The 20,615-nt window shown below is 39.3% G+C and overlaps 1 protein-coding gene across 1 annotated transcript in view; it reads right to left on the bottom strand.

The window, feature by feature from the left end:
- lef1 (lymphoid enhancer-binding factor 1) overlaps positions 1-20,615 on the bottom strand; it is a 42,687-nt gene that overhangs the window by 15,661 nt on the left and 6,411 nt on the right. Inside the window, 2 exon segments of the mRNA XM_082164317.1 lie at positions 55-145; positions 2,031-2,163. Coding sequence (XP_082020443.1) covers positions 55-145; positions 2,031-2,163 — 224 coding nt within the window.

Genomic DNA, 20,615 nt, shown 5'->3' with positions numbered 1-20,615 from the left:
TCACAGTTGTCGAAAACCGACGTTCTCTTTAAATGTAGCCGTTTGTGCACTCACCATCCCAGTGGAGGGGTCATCTGTCCAACTCCCCCAGGGGAGAGAGGGTAGAAATTGGGAATGTCTGGTCCAGGATGATGCCTGGGCATACCTGCTTCAGGATTCAAGAAGAAGCGGATGAGAAACCGACAGTGACGTGCGTTAGTGTGAGACAGACACATGTGGAAAACAGCAGTGTGACATCAATGTATGCTGCACAGTTGGGCCCTACGGTCCGGTGCGGTGCATAAGCGGATCATGGGATAATTAGGAATGCTTTTGCGCTGCTCTAATAAGCCCCGCTGATATGATTCATGCTGCTTATGGATGTCAGTTGGCCTGCGGTACTAAGCTTCTCAACTTCACCCCAAACACACGCGTGCACACTCACACAAACACACATCTGCACCAAGGTCAAGACAGTGTTTGTGTATCAAGACTTAAACCGAGGAGGGAAAAGTGAAGTAAGGCCCTAGGGCTAAATTAAACTGTCAAAAGGGTGTCCGTGGAAGACAACAAAGCCCTAGGGATATATACACAAACAGCAAGAACATTCAGTTTAAAAACAACCCCTGCATCTCCAAACTGATCATTTTTCTTTCACATGGAGCCCAGAATGTGTGGTCTGTTACTGCAAAAGGCTAAAATAGGCTTTAAATTACTGCGCTAAGTACTAGATAACATCATTGTCTTCCTCATGCACGGCCTAGATGACATCAGCCAGCGGAAAAGGAAAATCATTTCAGAAAGATGATGAAAATAAACATTTAGGTTTTACTTTGGAATAATATGCACAGTAGATGATCACCAGGAATGTATATTTAAAAGGTAAACGTGGTCTACTTCGATTTCACGCCGACTATCTGTGCTTTTTTATGCTAAGTAAAAGGACTGAAACATTAAAACACTGCACATTTACCTGAATTCTTACTGAAAACGATCTTGAAAAGGCTAATCTCTCACATATTCTTTGTGTAAGTGCATTATCTATTCCGCCCTCGGCGTATTATGTCTGATGAATAAGTGACTCCATGTTTGTGTTTGTGTATGAAAACAGAGCAAGTTTTGGATCATTGGCCAATCTGCTTGTGGCGTGCAGCCTCATTCAGGCTATTTATAGCTCTCCAGACCTCCTCCACTTCATCACATCCTGTCTGCCCTCTCCCTCGCCGGCTGCCACAGAGGTGAGTGCTCGCCGGAAGGAGCACATATGGAGTTGGGTTCGCGTGCAACAACGCCTGCCAAAAATCTCAACGCCCCTTTAAAACTGTAACCCCAGCACCTTTGACAGACTTGGGGGAAATGGGATTCTACCAAGAATGAATTGTTAGCTTATTAAAGTGTAAGTGTATAGTTCATGTCTCTTTGGATCAGTGATATTAGAGAAATAGTGCTTAAGAACACCAGGAAATAACATTCCAACAGACTTAAAGGGACAGTACATCCAAATTGAAAATTCCATCATCATTTATTCAGCCTCGAGTCATTCTAAAGCTATTTATTTTTTCGTTGCGTTACATGTAATACAATGCGTTACATGTATTTTGAATGCTGCTTCAAGTTAAAAGTGATTTATTTTTACGCGTTAAATGACTTGTTAGCCCAAATTAATGGTTAATTGGTGATCATCTTCATTACCTGGTCTACAGATGATCTATTTTTGTCCACATTTTTTTATTTATGAGATATGTGCACAACGTCGTAACAGATTTTCTTTGAGCCTAAAGTCAAAGTTGGGGGCTTGTCAATTAAAGAATCATAGTGGAAGCTAATTGGAACTGGTTGTAATTGTGAATTTTGATAATATAATTTAGTTTTATATGCATTTGTGTAGCTCATGGATATTATAGTTAACTAAAATAAAAATAAAACCATTTAATACTTAATGAACAGACCAATGGTAGACGTAGTTATAGCTGCTAAATTGTGATTTTAAATGACTTTAATAGTTTGCAATGAACAACAGTAGCATATTTGTGCGGTTTGCATGCGTTTACCTTGCTTGGGATTGATGTCCTGTGGGTGGTGTCCCGAGTGTGGGCCGGGGGCGAAGTGCTCGTCACTGTATGTGATCAGAGGGGTGAGGGGGTGAACGGCATGGGACGGCTGAACCACCGGCACCTTATTTGACTGCAAAACACAGAGGGAAAAAAAACTGATATTGTAACACATCATCAAATGTGACCGAGGCATTCAGACTAACAAATGGGCAACAACCCCAAAAAGTTGTGCATGCACACTTCCAGCTCACCAATGCTGATGTGTGGATTGTCTACTGCAGTAGTTTGGGGCAGAAACGAATGAATAAAGAAGGGGGTTGGGAGAGAAAGAGGAGGAGAGAATGAGAAACAGGGAGGGAGGATGGGAACGCCACAGGGCAGAGGCAGACCAGAGGTCTCGGGGCTGAAGATCAAAGGGAATCATTAGCCAGTGAATAAGGGAGTTCATTACAGAGCCCCGGCCGTCTGCGGTGGAACTAAGCAGGGTTAATCACGTCAGCAGCGGACTCAACACACACACACACACACACACACACACACACACACACAGCTCTGAGCTGACTCACAAAGCAGTGCTCTGCACACCACAAAAGGACATCAAGTACACAGTGTGCGAGAACATGAAGCAATTTTTCAGATAATTGGTGAGCTTCTCCTTTACCTGGTCTACATATGATCTATTTCTATCCAGAATAGTTTATTTATGAGAGACATAACTGCCAAACTCTGGATTTTCTTTGAGCCCAAAGTCAAAGTTGGGGGGTTGTCAATAAAAGAATCAAAGTGGAAGCTAATTGGCACTGGTTGCAATTGTGAATTTTGACTAATTTAATTTAATTGTATATGCATTTGTGTAGCTCATGGATATTATAGTTAACTAAAATAAAACCATGAAAGAACATTTTTATTACTTGAAATGGGGGGGGGGGGGGGGGGGGGGGGGCAACATTTCTCATTTTCATTTAGTTGAACTTGATGTACTAAAACAGCTAAAACTCAAATAAAAATGAATAAATACTTTATAGATGTAAAGAAAACACTCCATAAAATTACCATATCTTTAGTTAAAATCGAAATGGAAAGTATAAAATAAAAACTATTTCAAAATATTGGTAAACACTATAATAGAATCTCAATGATACTATATCAACACTTTGTAGCTTTGATATAGCAATAAAGCTATAAGGAGACAAATCTCTTTCCCACTGATCAGTGTGGTAGCATGAGAAGTATGAAATACATAAAGCATCATTACACATGCACATCCTTCACCATTCATTAATTTACACTAGCACGATAAAAACTGTCCTGTATTTGTTAGCCAGTAAAAAAAAGACACGAGAACGCACATTTGTTCACTGTGAGTGGAAAATTCCCAGGAAGACTTTAAGGCAGCTCACATCACATTTCAACAAATGCATTAAAAATGTCCTATGAAATCAATCTGAATACAAAAACAAACACGAAATCCCTTAGAAAAAAAAGTGCAAAAAATCATTTATTGATTGCCTACTGTTCCCTAAAACTTAATTAAGGTTCAGCTGTATTGAATCTCCACAACTTTACCCGTCTCGCACGGGTAAGAAGCGGCCCACCCGTGCCACAGGCAAAACTCCCACAGGCAAAACTCCCACAGGCATGAATGAGTGGTTTGTCCTAATTTGGGAGCAAAGGTTGCTGTTTCCGACCAGCTAATTGGCCAGAGAGGCAGGTGTAGGGTGCCATTTCCTCGGCAGACGTACTGCTGTAAAACCATGGGGAGGGAAGAGCGTGTCCGTGTGCGTTTGGATGGGGGCGTTTTTTCGGAGTCTCTCAGACACTGGAGCGTCTGAGAGGGAGGACGATGAGATGAATGGTATTCTCTGGAAAGATCCCAGCTTTGATAGCCAACACTAGGAGTTCCAAACACGTCCGAAATGCCTACATTTTCCAAGGCATTTTTTGGGAGTCTTTCTTTATTACTCAATGCCTTTGAAAAATGGCAGATGTAGGACATGCACTTGGATCCTTTGTTGGTCCTGGAAAAACAAATGTAGTCCTAGCCCTATCCCTAACCCAAACCCTTGTAAAACCAAAGGAAAATGTTAGGTTGATCATGTTATTGAAGCCCTAAGCTCTAAGTGTATCCCTAAAATATGCTGGGAATGTTGTTCCAAGACCAACAAGGATGTTGAACAAGGAGCATGTCCTATTTGGTGTAGCAAATATTATATTTATCCACTTTTAGAAGGTTATTTCGACCCCACTTTTGGGGTAATAATAACTTAAACGTATATAAACTTTGCTTTACTTCAGTACAAAGGAAACAAATTGTAGCCAGCTGGAATGTCGTTTTGAGACCAAGAACAAGCCTCTGCCAACCTTTCACATCTGCAGTCAATCGAACAAACTTGAAATTGGTACTGGGCAAACGTTATGTGCCCAATTAATATTCATGAGGCAGGCTGACAAGGTTTATGATGGGTCAGATTCAATCAGATGATGATTTTTTGTAAGACTTGTTTAATCAATATGATGGCTGATATAATCTAAATAAGTGAATTCACATGATTTAAATGAAACAAGCAAACTAATTATATACACTGGTGCTGTACAGATAAAAGTAATAACATAAAAATATAACATTATTAATAAATTGAAAACAATAGTAAAACATCGGCTTTGCTCTTTTTACAAAATAATAAAATAAAAAACAAAAAATAGCCTGTTAATAATTCACTCCATTATGTGGTTTAAATACAGGTTCAACTGATGGTCAGAGGTCACGGCTAATCTGGACTAGTAGTTTTAAAAAGGCTCTTTTGCTCCCTGACTCACCCTCATTACTAATATGTGACTGGGGGGCAGTAGCTACTGTGAAAGGCCTTCACTGGAAGACTGCACGATAGCATCCTTACCCCCTCTTCATTTTACGCCTCTCAGCTCTTATTGGCTTTTCCTCTGGGAGAGAGATAAGAGGCAGGCATATTTTTCATTTAAGCCCCTAGTCTCTGTCTCCGAGTAAAGGAGAAAAGGAGATACCAAGGAGCGGAGGAAGAACTTAAAACAGTTCGAGTTGAAGAAAGGAGTCCAACGCAAGCATCATACAAAAGACACCACAACTCTCCAGTGTGTCAATACGGGGTCCTCGGCTCACGGAAGCCATGAAAAGTGGGAGCTGGCACTTTGCGTTCCACCTTATTCGATCGGGGCCTCTTTTATGTCCTCTCAGTCGCAGCTGTCAGAGCCCATTTCTCTCAACTTCTTAATAAACTGCCATCTCGGAGCATTGCATGAAGCTAAAATTCCAGCAGGGAACCTCAAGACTGCAGTGCCAATTCGTAGGGGCCCCCGAGGCACAACCTTGAAAAATGCTCACTCTTCCCCCAAAAAAACAAAAAGAGAGAAATAAAATGTCATATTTAAAATACATTCAGCTTTCCAAAAATGTGGTTGCCTTTAATATACAAAAGGCAGGGTTTGGTTATTTTGGCTTTCTGAGGTCTTAAATAAAAGTCACGCAGAGTGATTCACCGCCACTCAAGGCCATTCAAATCCTTCCAGGTGGTTTGAGATCACAGGCTGCGCCACCCAGTTCCCAACCCGGCTCAATTGCGTATTAAACTAAAAACACTTTCGCCCAACCCGACCAGGAAGTGGCCGGACACCCCGAATGCCCACAGGAACCCGGGTCGGATGGTGCCATGGCGATTTATCCCTAAGGATCTCTCAGGGGCCAGATTTTTCACAGGCCAGGGCGACAGGATATGGCACGGACGTACCTCCCCCCCCTTCTCTCTTTTATTATGAAGAAAAATAATAGGCTTAGGTTTTTCTATTCATATTTGCAGAGAGGCGGTGCCGATTGAAAAGAAGCATGTCCATTTAGGATTTTATAAGTAGGTCTGGCCAACCCTGCCTCTAGAGCCCCTCAGATGTGGTTTAAAAGAAATTTCATTGTGCAGAACTCAAGCTGGCTGAGGGCCTGCAGAAAATCCAGAGGAAAAAGCAAGAGTGCGGGAAATGGTAAACTTGGGTGCAATGAGTTGGGAGACAAAATGGACACTGTTCAGTTCAGCAACCTCTCCAAAAAAGCACTTCTACTTCAACCAATCAGCACCAAACACTGAAAGCTAATGAAAATGATCAGGTCTAGATGATAACCCATTTTCTGTCTTTCACAGCAGGTGCAGGTTTACCATCCAGATATGGCTTTGCTAACCCAAAACCTAACCAGGCTCATTGCAACAACAAAAAAACTGCCTGTGGCGACATTTCTGCAAAATTACATTAAGTTGCTTCTTACGTGTTTCGCTACACTTTCAGAGTGAAATGTCCAGTGAGTAGCCCTAAAAGCACATCAACTTTTATCCGAAACAGATCTGGTTAACGCTTTATTATGTTGGTTGTTGAATGTATCGTGGCATTTCAGAAAGGAAATGTCTGGCGAGTTGCACTAAAAGGTTAATGCTCCATCACGTTTGAAAATAACGTACCAACTACACTAATCCTGACGCTAAACCGAACTAATAGTGTTGACAAAAGCCAGCGTTGAGATCAAACACATTTGTTGAAGCAACCATGCTATTTCCGCTGCTTCTACAAGACTTTGAGCTTGTTTATCGTGACTGGCGTTTCATGGGATTCGTACCCGATTGCTTCGCATTGCAAGTTCAAGTTCATGCGAGTTACAGAGCGAGTTTAATACATCAGAAAAGCCATCCATATGGAGCTGGTTATGTGATGCAAATGTCTAAATAGATTCGTTTACAAATCATGCACTATGGTTCTTAACTGTGCGAAAATAAGTCTTTATTAACATATAATTGGTCTCTGTAAGTAGTAATATAAGAATTGTTGATGTTTTACTGCCACTAGTGTTCATTTCAGCTGGAAACTGCAGTTAAATACTACATGTTTTTGTAGTTTTGCCAAAATTTAGGTAGAAGCACATTTTTCCAATCATCCTATGTTGCCCAAAACATTGTCAGTATGTTACCAACAAGCTTTTTCTTCGCACCACCAGCCCTTTGTCCTCTACTCAATTATCTCATTTCCGTGGTGTTGAGGGGAGGGGGGGGGAGGGTTATAATAATCGCTTCCCTCTACTGTAATTTATATGCAATGAGGACTCCTCATGCCCGCGGCTACAATAAAGCGGCTGAGTGAAAGAGTGCAAGGTGTTTTGCAAACATTCGAGAGTTGGCAACTTAAGTGGTAACGACAGATTGCCAAACAGCTACAAATCTAGGTGAAATCCCTCTATACTGTTCACCCACGAGAGAGATGACCACACATGAATAAAAGGAAATTAAAGAGTGAATGCAATGCATACATAGGTAAGTTCAAACAATACATATATTCAGGTTGTTCTGGGTTCAATATGCATAATAATGATGATCACCACATAAAATATATTTAAATTAATCCACATAAGGCAAGGTCAGTAAGCGATGTCAGGCAGGCAGTCAGCATGTACAAGTCTTGTGGCTATACTTTTGAAACTGTGTGTGTATTTTAGTTTGTTTGTAAGACGAATGGGTTGAAACTATCTTCTGTGATAAATTGACATTGACACAATTTAACCCTGAAAATTCCTTTAAAGCACTGTGTAAGATGCCTAACTTTCCCAAATCAAAATCAGATTAAGCAATAAAGAAAAAGAAAAAAATTGCTGTTGAAAAGAAAAAAAGAGAATGCTGGTGTTGGAACATGGAAGTTACAACCATAAAAATTTTTTTTTAAAAACATGATATAAATGAATGAATAAATCCAGTGGTGTAGTACAGAAAAAAAGTAATAAAATAGCAATAATTGTTAGAGGAGGGAATTGAAATTAACTTAAATTGTAAACAGTAAATTGACATACACAAAGGTAACGTATATTTAACCATGCACATTTCTTTAGCACTATACAGGAAAATAGAATAAACAAGCAAAAACCAAAAATTTGTTGTGAGAAAAATGTACTTGCTTTAGGTTTGTGACTATTGAAACATTTGACAAAACACAGCCCAGTCCTGAATAGAAACACACCCTGTACTACCAGCCAAAACAGTTGGCTGGTAGTCGCCCACACACACACACACACACACACACACACACACACACACCCTAGCCCAGGTGTTCATACTCACATCCCATTGGTGGAATGCATGACCTTTAAATAACAAAGATAAACACACACACACACACGTTGCCCACTCAATTCGATATATTGGCCCCTTTAAAGCCCCAGTAAGTGAGCAACCCCAGTGCTGAGACACCCAAAATAAAGAGAGGCCCAGTCTAGAGCAGTGGGTTATAAATGGAATGTGATATTGGCAGGATGGCCTGTTGGCTCTGGGGCTTAAAGTAACCAAACCCAATTAATGAAGAGCTCTCATGGTACATGCCACATGCCCAAGGTAACGATACAAACAAGAGGAGGAAGCGAATGGATGGAGAGTGAGAGAGGTAGAGGAGACGGGAACGAATGGAGGAAAGCCTGCCCTAAAGGGTTTAAAAGAAAGAGAGTGAGCGAAAGACAAACCTTATTTTAATCATTATCAGGGACAAGTCTATTTTGAACATTGTTGTCAGAACCTGGATGTTATACCCACCCAAAAATAATAAAATTTAAAAAAAAATTAAAGAAATTTGAAAAATAAAAATAAACAAATAAATATATTTTACATTTGATCAGGTAGTTTTTACAGAAGAATTTTTTTTTGTATTTTATATAACATTTCTTCTAGAATGATCATTTTTATCAAGCTCGTATATTTAAGTTCAGTAATTTCACTTAAATGGCAATGAAAATTGCCTATTAATTGCCATTTAAGTGAAATTACTGAACTTAAATATACGGGCTTGATAAAAATGACCATTCTAGAAGAAATTTTCAGATGGCACTTAGAGGCTTTTGCATCTGAACTCTTCATATATATTATATAGCTTAAGTTCAAAGCATGGCATTCAGAAATTTGACAGCAGTGCACCAGCTGTCATCTGCAATAGTCAAGCAGAGGAGCAGAACATCAAACATCTCACCCATTAATGGCCCAGAAAACCACATCACCGGCGTATGCAGTGCTGCATTCTGACAGATGTGAACCATAAAACAAACACAAATCTGATACACAAAGGCTGGAACTGCGCCAACCTGAGGCGACGCACACGCCACGGACGAGGAATTTAAAGCTCATTGAGGATAAAACACAATAATTATTAAGACAATAAGGCGACAATAATGCTGCAACAAACTGACAACAAAGGATTAAGTGGAAAGTGTTGAGTGTGGGCTGTGACGACAATTAACAGACTGCGTTTACAATTATATGGACATTGCTGATTGGTTGTGAGGTAATATCGTCACAGTTTTGCATTGCGTGGAGGTTATATAAGGGTCCTCAACATCCTGCTGCACGTTCACCTTGAGGCTTACGCAGGGCTCATATGCACAGCAGGACCTGGTCACTTCAAAGCGCCACCGAAAGGTCAAACATTCCACTGAAGTGGACCAGTGTCAGCGGGCAACGCAGCATCCACTGGCCAAACACACACACACAACGTGCCATTAGCATGCATTCTGACAACAGCAACACACATTAAACTTTAAAAGCCAGCTCGACTTCTACATGCCAAACACACGCATTCGTGATCCTCACAATGTTGTTGTATGTGTGGAAAGCATGTGAATGAATACTTGTTTATTCCTTTCTTTCATACCGAGCCAGCTCTCGCTCTCACTCTCACTCGGTTATTTATGGAAGGCCGATACTCCAACATAATCAGACTGGCCAATCGCTACATGCTAGTGCTAGCTTTACAGACAACAAAAATGAAACAGCTCAGTAGCAAAGCACAAATTAAAGGACTGCTAAATGAACAGTAGACGCACTTTCTAAGGCTTTTAACATCACAACCCAAACCATTAGCGTGTAACAGACATGAATGATCCCTAAAATCATGTGGCTTGAGTAGAGGCAGACTGTTATTTTTTCAAGCAATCAGATTTTTTTTTGTTAATGGTTGTTAAAATCTGCAAAAGTGTTTCCACGACTTTCCAAAAGAAGGGAAAAATATTGAGAGATTGATTTACAGTAGTCAGAAGAGAGAAAGATGTCAAATTTGCTGTCACTCCCTCAGTCATTGTATTAGAAACACCCTCACAGAAGCGTTAATTAGCTTTTTGTCATTTACTGACAATGTAATAACAATATATAGCCTTATAAATGTGTATTCAGTTTTGTAAAAAAATGACTAGATTTGCAATGTTGATAACTGTGAAAACGCGTCATCACAGTCCGTGAAAAGGGTCCATAACGATAAATTGTCACAAATCAACTAAACGAATGAGACAAAAAGAAAAAAAACACTTTAAAGAAACAAAATTAAGAAAATAAAAATACATGCAATTTAAATGTAAAAAACAAATACATTTTAAAAATGTATTTTATGTTTTAATCTATTTTAATATACATTAATAACTAATATTTTAAATGTTTTATTTGATTTGATTTAAATTCATATTTATTTTAATAATACTTTTTAAATAAGTACATGCATAAAATTATATCAAATAGACATTAAAATAGATGTAATTTTTTTTTCAAAATAGATAAATAGTCTTTTCTACAGAAATAATTGGTCCAACCACAAGGTTAAGAGCAGAATCATTACCAAAAAAAAAAAAAAATTGTATGTACCCATTTCAACTCCTCAATTGCTGTAATAGTTGATCCTCACGATAATAGCTCAGAACACCTAACTGCACAGCAATCACCAAAAACAACCTAGCATCATGGCACTGAGTTTTGCACAAGCAAGCGCTGCTTCCCTCAAAACGTAAAAAAACTGTTTCTTCTACAACACAAATAAAGGAGGAAGCGGTGGAAGATATACCAAGTTCTTGAGTAATTTCTGAGCAGGCGTTTGAAGGAATGGGATTTGCCTGGCATGTGCAGACACAGGTATACGGCACATAAATGGCTGCCACTCTGGATTTGGGAGGAACTTGCAGCGAGGGGAGAATGAGGCCTGTGGGGGAGCTTGTGATGGAGGGCTGGAACAATCCGCTCCCTCACAGGCTCAGGTTAATGTTTGAGTGAAGTGGTGATCCTCTGCCACACGTGTGTGTGTTACCGTGTGAGCGCGTGCACGTGTGACTGTACCTGCAACATCAGAAGTGCTGGGCTGTAGTGAATGGAGCTACTTCAGATGCCGGGTAGTGACCTAGTTTCACACTCTCAGCAACAAAGCCTGAGCTTTACGGCCAGAGTTAGGGATTGAGATGAGAAGAAAAGAGGAAGCAGAGCAGGGGGAGGGTGGGAAAGAGACAGAAGTCTACACCGGTTGAAAGCAAATTAACATAGCAGAAGATTTGGATTTCTGCTCTGCGCACGTCATAAACATTCAATAATTGCACACATTTTCTCTGAGCTCTGCAACGGTCATGTTATGACATCACGCTCTGTGGCGTCTTTTTTAAAAACAAGCTCAACATATTACAATTACTATAAATCCAAAATGTAAAAATATACACTTTCCTGCGATGCTGCATTCCTTTAAAGCTTTAAATATTGCGTTCTGTTATTTCAGTTAAAAGATCACTGCATCATATATCGATCTTCTATTGGACACACGTCTTCGCGTGATATGAGTTTGCCAAAATTGAACTTTTGAGCGCAGCGAAAGGTTAAACTTTTTTTTGCATGAGCTTGTGTTTCCAGTGGTCAGCAATGGGATGAAATGTGCAGTGTAATTGCTCATTTAGGATACCACCACCTCTCCAAGTCCTTTAACTCTCCAAATAAACCCACTGTATCCCAATGTCAATGTCATAGGTTTGATGCCCAGGGAATGCATGAAATTATAAATGGTAAAATCATAATGAAATGCACTGTAAGAAGTGTCTGCCAATTGGGTAAAAGTAAATTTCTAAGAAACGGCAATACAATGACATGAAATTAAGAAAACAGTAAATACTGCTTGTTTCTTGAGATAAATGCAGTCTTCTGTATGTTTGGAAACCAATATTTTTCCAATTACCTTTGCTGCCACTAGCTCTGCAGAAAATACATACTCTGCCGTTCAAGGTGCAGTAAGAGATTTGAAAAACGCTGTTTCAATGTGGATCGGACCGAGCACCAAAACACACTTGTAACCAATCAGCAGTAAGGGGGAGGAGAGAGAGCTCGGTGCACAAGACCGACATTAGCAGAACGACTATAGAAAGAGAGAGATGGCAGAGAAAATACAAAAGAGGAAAATGCCAGGGGAATAACTTTAAAAAGAAGGGTTACGATCAAGCAAGAGACAGCATATCTTAGTTCTGTGAAACGCAGAAAAACCAACGTTACTCGCGTATCGAGAAGAAATAAAGCAAGCTTAAGGCCTTCCTGCTCCTTAAAGGGATACTTCACCGATTGGCATTAAGCTTTGTATCAGTAGAAACCCGGTAGTATTTTCGAATGACCGTGCTTCCCTCCCTCACGTCCCCCTGAGACGAGAGATTTCTGTATTGTGTGTCTGAAAAAAAAACTCAGATGACGCAAAAATTGTCATTTTGTGTCATCGGAGGCTTTTTTGGCCCGAGGCTCGAGACTACAGCCAGTAGTAGGAGCTCGTTACGCATGTTTTCAACCCACCCATAGGGGGATAGGGGGATCTCACGATAAAATGGCGTCTTTTCAGTTTCGAGTCAACTAGTATCCTAGTTGTATCATTTCTTCCGATACTGCCCTCTGTAACCGGTAGGCGTGACTTGGGAGTGTCCTCGTAGGGCAGCGAAGCAAGTGCATTCTGGGAGTTGTTGTCTTTCATCCACATGAGCCAAAAATACATTTTCTGGCTTTTCTCAGTCTAGAAGGCACCAATATTTCTACTACATAAATGACCCAATTTAAATACACATTCATCTTTCCAGCGGTGAAGTATCCCTTTAAGGGCTCTACAGCGCTGGAAATCTTCTCTGATATTAACGCAGGTCCTTCCCTTTTGCCTAATCGTAACCCTTCTTTTTAAAGTTTAGATGTTCCAGGCTTATAATTATTATTATAATACCTCCACCGCCCGGTTTAAGCATCAGTTCCCAAAGTGTTTCTGAAAAGTGAGATAACATACTCTTAATATATGTTTTCTTCTTTTGGTTCCCCTTTTAGTGATCGCTTTAACTCCTTAATCTTGTCACATTTGTAATATATTAGTTACTTGGACTATCTATCATGTTATGTAGGGAGCTGCTCATGAAAATTAGGGATGCACGATATCAGCAACCATATCGGCATCGGCTTCATTTTTGATGTTATCGTTATCGGCCCGATAAGAAAATTTGGCTGATATATTAAAGTCGATAAATAAAGGGTTATTTCTTTCAGCTGAGACACTTCAGATGCGCACTGTTCGCCATGATGCTTTTGAATTGCTTGAAATAAAAAGGAAAATACAGTGCAACGTGTGCAGCACAAGTCTGTCATATAGGCAACATAAGATTATAATGAGAATGTTATAATTGTGTGCTTGGGACATGGATTTTAATGGTGAGATTTTTGTTTTTGTAATAAATTATATAAAAATTTGGATTTAGATTTATGGGCCAATATATCGGTTATCAGCTTTCAAATATAAATAATTATCGGTATCGGCCAAGATTTTCATATAGGTGCATCTCTAATGAAAACTATGGTTTTTGGGATGGAAGCGATGTCTTTGCCATCGAATAAGTAGAGGAGCTAGATAACAATTTGACCTGAATTATCGTAGTAACACGAAATGCTTTCACTTATTGATGACATCATACCCTCAGCACAGCAGTTTTTGGCATCACAGAAATCATAAGGCTTATGAAATCATATGACACTCTGGTCACTAAATATAACTGAGGTGAAGTCCCTCCTTTATTGTAAGTCTATAAGATATTTTATCCACCAGATGAAAATTAAGTCTCATCACTAAGAAAAATAATAGTACACCTGTCATCAACTAGCATGTTATTAATGTTCCACTCATTTACACAACAAAAAAATATATTATTTTGCTTGAAATCGTTACTTGTGCAGTTCTCCGTCACAGAGATAATTTAAAAAGTAAATGTGATATTTCTCAAAGAGCGCAAGAGATCCAAATCTATTCTGTCAGATTCAAGACTGAATAAGTCTCAATAAGACAGAGGGATCAATTGTAACAACCCTACATCTTCACTCTTTTATCACACAAAGCCTTTGTTGCACTGTTTTGCTTGTAGGTAGGACAATACCGCATTACGCACAAACCTCTCATATAAATGTGGCCTCCCCACATTGTGAGGGAATTAGCTAGTTAACCTCAACACAACTGCTTTTCAATTTAGCATCAGCCAGTGAAAACCCTCAGTCTGAGAGCGCACACACACACTCGCACTATAATCCCCGGAGAACAAATGACTTCTCTCAACCCACGCATGACTAGGGAGCACTTCAACAAGCTCTTGAAAGTCGGCTCACACACACAAGACGGGCACCTCCCCCGGTTCGATACTTTTGTGGCTATTGTCCCGACTAAAGCAAACAAAACATCGGCTGTGTGCAAACAAGGCGAGACGCGGCGGCGGAGTATGCAAACGTGCACAAGATCTTTGTTTTCTTGACTTTGTGCAATTTAAATAGGAGATAATGGGATAGGAGAGGGAACAGGTCCAAGATCTGGTCTAACGGGAAAAATAACCCTCATAAAATTAGCCTAACCCTGTGTCTGCAAAATTCTTGTGCATCGTCCATTAAATAACAGATTGAAAAACAGAAGTGTAAATAAAGGTGCCATGTGCTACAACAAGGTTTTAATTAATGTTCAATCTCAAAACAAGTTCATAAATAACATCACGTCATGGGCGTGTAGATACAGAACGAGCTGAGAAACTATCAGTCAGTAATTCTATTGCAATGAGTTTATCTTCAAAATGGCTCCAATAACTGCAGACTAAATCTATAATGCATAAGTAGCATAGATGTATGCCATCTAAGATACATTAATATTGATTAAAGACCAGGTATAAATATCATTGTATGCCAGGCAAACCTACCTAGAGTATTCTGCTGGAATATGAATTATACCATTATGGTTCCAAAACCTACAAAATCCCCAAAACTCCACAAAGCACTACACAAGTCACAGCCAATCAGAATATATTGGATGAATTTGACATTTGTGGCATTTATTCCGTGTCTGTTAGCTTTGGAGGTCATATTTGTGCAAATGTCAAGTAAATATGTATTTACAGTGTTTCTCTTCTGTTGTACAGACGGGAAATACTGATGACTCATCTTGCACTCAGGGGCGTAGACAAATTGTTCTCTAATGAAATGCTCTCAAGAATAAGAAATACCACCTTTCTGTAACCGACTAGCAAGAGCAAGTAGCAACTCTTGACTATTATGCAACTAAATTATGCAACTTTTTTATCCACTAGAAATTTGTGGAAAACATTTTTTAAACTTCTTTCTTATGTCTTACAGCTGTTATTTGTGTCAACAATATGTATCCCTAAGGCTTATTCTCAACAGGACTGAAACGGACATCATCAAAGAGATATTTTAATGCATTTGCGTTCATATAAAATGCTTACATGCTAGATCATTTGAAATATAGCTTCAAAACTTCAATACTTCAGCCCATCTCCAAATCTTGGTAACTCAGTGATCGCTTCCAGCCATCTTTATGATTCTACGCACAGTCAGTCAATGACATAAACTACAAAAAGTTTGAAACTATGAAATTACACTTCTGTACTGACAAAAAAAAAAAAAAAAAATGTAATTCTTTTATTTTAATGTTTAATATCAAGATATCAATTTAAAATATATGAAAGTCCATCTTAGGCCCTATAACTGGTCACCATTTCTTTTAAAGTTTCACTATTTTTAAATCCGTCACTGTATCATTTTAAATGGTGTGAGAAATACTTTTATAACTAACAGAATAAATTCCATGTAGTCTCTCAATTAATCATCATAAAAGCCACATGCATTATAATTACAAGAATCTCATTTAAAAATTTCGATAAAGATAAAGAATGTAAACGAGACTAGTTTTGTATCTACAAAACTAATTTCAAACATTTCAAATCAAAAGGGTTTTAAGGTCTTAAGGAAACTAACATAGTCAAGTTCCTTCAGAAGTTTGCAGGCCTAACATCAGTATAGTGTAGTCTCGAACCAAGATGCAAATTAAATGTTATTTTTACCTATGCACATCCTTTGAGAGGCACAGATGTCATTATTAAGCGCTGAAGTGGTTGCAAGAAGTTGGTACGAGGTGCACAAAGGGAAAGATGAACAAACGCAGTCTTGCGGAGTATTTTTATAGGTTTCATCATCCAGCATCAAACAACCGGGGAAAGTAAACAAAGTGCTACTCGTCTCAGGCCTCACATCCGCAACCAGAACGAGAGTGAGTTAGACTGAGAGCAAATCATAGAACTATAGGGAGTGAATAATAGCGCATGTTCTAAAAAAAATACAGAAATGCCCGTTCTAGAGTGTATTTGAACATGCAGTCTTAAATCACAAGCTCTATATATTTGTGAAGGGCCCTTCAGCAATAAATGAACACTCCACATGGGCTCAAATCAATTAGCGATAGGGGGAAAAAAACATCACAATGCAGGTCTGTTGAGATCAGTAACAGTAATGCAGAAGGCCAGAATCAGAGATGAAAGATCAGATCAAAGCAGCAGAGCAGTCAATTTGTCTGATGAACCTTATTAACAATAGGCTGAGATGAGGGGGCACTGGTAATGGTTACGGTTTGTGTAAACCGTGATCCGAGGCATGAACATCAGTACATAAACATAGGAGAAAACAAAACAAGAATGGAGTAGTATGTATACAATAGTATAATTGTTTAATGTTTTTGGAAGAAGTCTCTTACGCTTGCCAAGGCTGCATTTATTTGATCAAAAATACAGCAAAAACATAAATATTACAATTAAAAAAATATTACAATTTCAAATGTTTTTTTTTTATTTGAATATATTTTGAAATGTCATTTATTCCTGTGCATTTTTTTTAGCATCATTACTCCAATCTTCAGTGTCACATGATCCTTCAGAAATCATTCCAATATGATGATTTGCTGCTCAAGAAACATTTCTGATTGTTATCAATGTTGAAAATGTGCTGCTTAATATTTTTGCAGGATTCTTCGATGAATAGAGTTCAAAAGAACAGCATTTATTTGAAATAGAAATCTTAAGTAACATTATAAATGTCTTGACTGTCACTTTTGATTAATTTAATGCGTCCTTGCTGAATAAAAGTAATTTCTTTGAGGAAAAAAAAATCTAACTGAAACATTATATATGTGACCCTGGATCACAAAACCAGTCACATGTCGCACGGGTATATTTGTGGCAATAGCCAACAATATATTGTATGGGTTAAAATTATCGATTTTTCTTTTATGCCAAAAATCATTAGGATATTAAGTAAAGATCATGTTCAACGAAGATATTTTGTAAATTTCCAACCGTAAATATATAAAACATTTATTTTTGTGAGTGAAAGCAGCACAATCGCCAACATAAATGTACAACTTTAAAGGAGATTTTCTCAATGTTTAGATTTTTTTGCACCCTCAGATTCCAGATTTTCAAATAGTTGTATCTCGGCCAAATATTGTCCTATCCTAACAAACCATACATCAATGGAAAGCTTATTTATTCAAATTCAGATAAATCTCAATTTAAAAAAAACTGACCCATGTTTTGTGGTCCAGGGTCACATATAAATGATTTTCGTAAATTATTCCATTTTTATACAAAACTTGTTTACATAAAAATAAGCAATTTGATATATTTTATTGTTTTAATATAAACTGATATAATATAAACGTATGTATAAAAATACATTTCAGAAATTTAATTTGCTCATTAATAAATTCATCAAGTCAGTTTTTCTACTACAAAATCTCACATGTAATTCAATGTGTTGCTTGTTATTTCTTAGTAATTGTTTGTGAAAGTTGTTTATACACCGTTTTCTTTCCAGTGTAGCCTATATATCACCATAACAGATGTCTACAGGCCACCCTGCTCTCTGGGTCACTGAAAATGTGTTTATGTTGCCATCAGCATCTTAAGTAAGTGTATTTTGCACAAATTGGACACCTCCAGGGGCGGGCTAGTTTCCCCGTTTCAGTCTAATGTGGGAAAGCCTGGAGGTTGGGGGGGGCGGGTGTGTTGGCAGAACCGGGCACACGCTCCACTACAATAGCCGAGCCTCGTTAGCTCCGTAGCAATCCCACCGCCTACGCCACACCAAAACATCGCCCGCATAAATATGGGGACATCTGCAAGGGTAATCACTGCATTGTGCTCCCATTTTCTGCTCTGCTGGACGGCAACAGGGCAGCCTGCTTTTCAACACCTCCTCTCCCCCTCCCTCCGCTGGTCCTCCCTTCCCCTGCCTGGGCTCCGTTTCTGGGGTCAGAGTCCCTCAGGTAACAAAACCCCCTGAGACTCGTGCTGAATTACATGTAATTACTCCCACAATCTGATTGATTTTGGTCCGAATAGGGCAAGAGGACACCTTTAACTTCCTGCTTGCCTTCCTTCGGTGTATCTTTGTCACTTTTTTTCTACGTTCCCCATCTCAGTTCCCCCCCCACCACCCAATCCATTTCCATGCACAACAACCCCCTCTAATTCCCCTCACCATCCCTCGCTCACCCTCCCCTTCCTCTCTCTCTCTCTCTCTCTCTCTCTCTCTCTCCAACGCTCACGAAACGAAGCCAAGACTCTTCATCTAGTAGGAGGCAGAAGGCTTTGAAGAGATCAAAGCCAAGGCCGCGAGCAGTTGTGCGCCCTGGGAATACGCCGCAGCTCTCTGCTCCACAGCCCCCTTTTTCCAGCGTCATGTCGGATTGCAGCTGGATTGCATTTCGCCAGTTTTCTTAATGCTCTCGGTTTTGACTTTGACATCACTGATCCCCCCCCCCCCCCCTCCCCAACACACACACCTTCAACACAAACGAGAGAGAAGGGAAGACAGAAAAAGACAAAAACAAGGGAGCGAAGGAGAGAAAAATCAAAGAGAGCGACGTTAAAACGGAAAAAGCTGGAAAAGAAAGGAGTAAAATAGGAGGAGAGGGAGCAAGAGAGATTGACAGGGTGATTTTTATTTTCACAACTCCATAATTGGCCAGTTCAAAGGCGGATGAAAAAAGGAAGCATTTGTTTTTAATTCCGCGGGCAGATATGAAAGGAGCGACAAACTTTTATGAGTTCCCCAAAAATTAAAGACAGGCTCTTTTCACATTCAAAGAACAGGGTGTTTTTTACAGCCGAGAGACCACACAAAAAGAGCTGATAGCAAAGCCCACCCCTCTCATCCGCTGCAAACATGAGTTGACTGACTGCGAGATGCCGAAAGAGAGGGGTTTTGGTGTGTAACACAGAGAGAGGGAGTGAGTGCATGCAAGAAAGGGGAAAAAAAGAGGCTATATCCACACATCCATTAAACAGCCTTGCTAATAAAGCCTGGTGGCAAGCCATCTTTTGTACTGTAACTCAGAGAAACCCTTTACCAAACTCCTACACCAGGGAGCATGAATATTTCAGTGGCGTCTGATCCACGGAGCATGTGAAGCTCTTTTGCCCCCACATACACAAACAGCTTGACAAAAAAATAAAAATAATGAGCTTCAGAAAAAAAAAAAGAAAAAAAAAAGTGGAACCTAGTGGCACAGAGCCTCTATTAATCAGTAAAAAGCAGTGCAAGTGAAGTTCAGAGATGCGTGCATGCATGTCCGCAAACACAATGCGGTTTCAATCACTGTCACTGATGAGTTTCTCTTGAGATGACGAAGGTTTGACGAGACACTCGACTTGTCTGTTCTGGTGTTTCTACGTGCCAAAATTACCAGTACTACACAATTTTCAACAGTTATACAACTAGCGAAGAGGGTTACTGACACGCATCGAATGTCGATTCTCAAACAAACAATTGTAAAATGAGAAAAACATGGGGATTTTAAGTCATTCGAGACTAAACGAGCTTCAAATGACACTGGGAATGAGAATACACAAAATGAAGCAAAAAACATTCGATGAAAAGGAGTTGCAAAAGAAAAAAAATGTTAAAGAAAAACAACTAAACTCGTACAAGAGCGTCAGCTATATTGTCAAAATAAAGCAGGATTTAAAGAGGCCGCTGGAGGGTGATGGAGGTCACAGCCGGGCCTGGAGACATAACATACAGGAAAAGTGATGACAACTGTGATGCGAAGACAAAACACAACATTGCACTTCATTTACACGTGCCCTCAGGATCCTCTCAACAGGTGCCACCGCTAGATTGCAGAATAGATGTGCATTAAAAAGTCAAGAAATAACACTCGTGTGTTCAAGCCTGTTCAACGCCAGCTCAAAAATGATAAAATTATATAAACTTGGCATTGTATATTACGAAAATTGTTAATGAATTTTACATTCATGCATTTAGTAGATGGTTTAATCCAAAGCGACTTACAAAGAGGAACAAAAGCAATTATTCAACCATCTTCGTAATACAATATACACGTATATATATGACAGCATTTCTCGAATACGCACAAAAGCAATTTCATTTGGGCGTTCTGGCCAGAATT

Source organism: Leuciscus leuciscus, assembly GCF_965113295.1.
Source record: "Leuciscus leuciscus genome assembly, chromosome: 3".
Taxonomy (NCBI): Eukaryota; Metazoa; Chordata; class Actinopteri; order Cypriniformes; family Leuciscidae; genus Leuciscus; species Leuciscus leuciscus.
The sequence above is the reverse complement of the archived record's forward strand: the minus strand, read 5'-3'. Positions and strand labels throughout refer to the sequence as shown.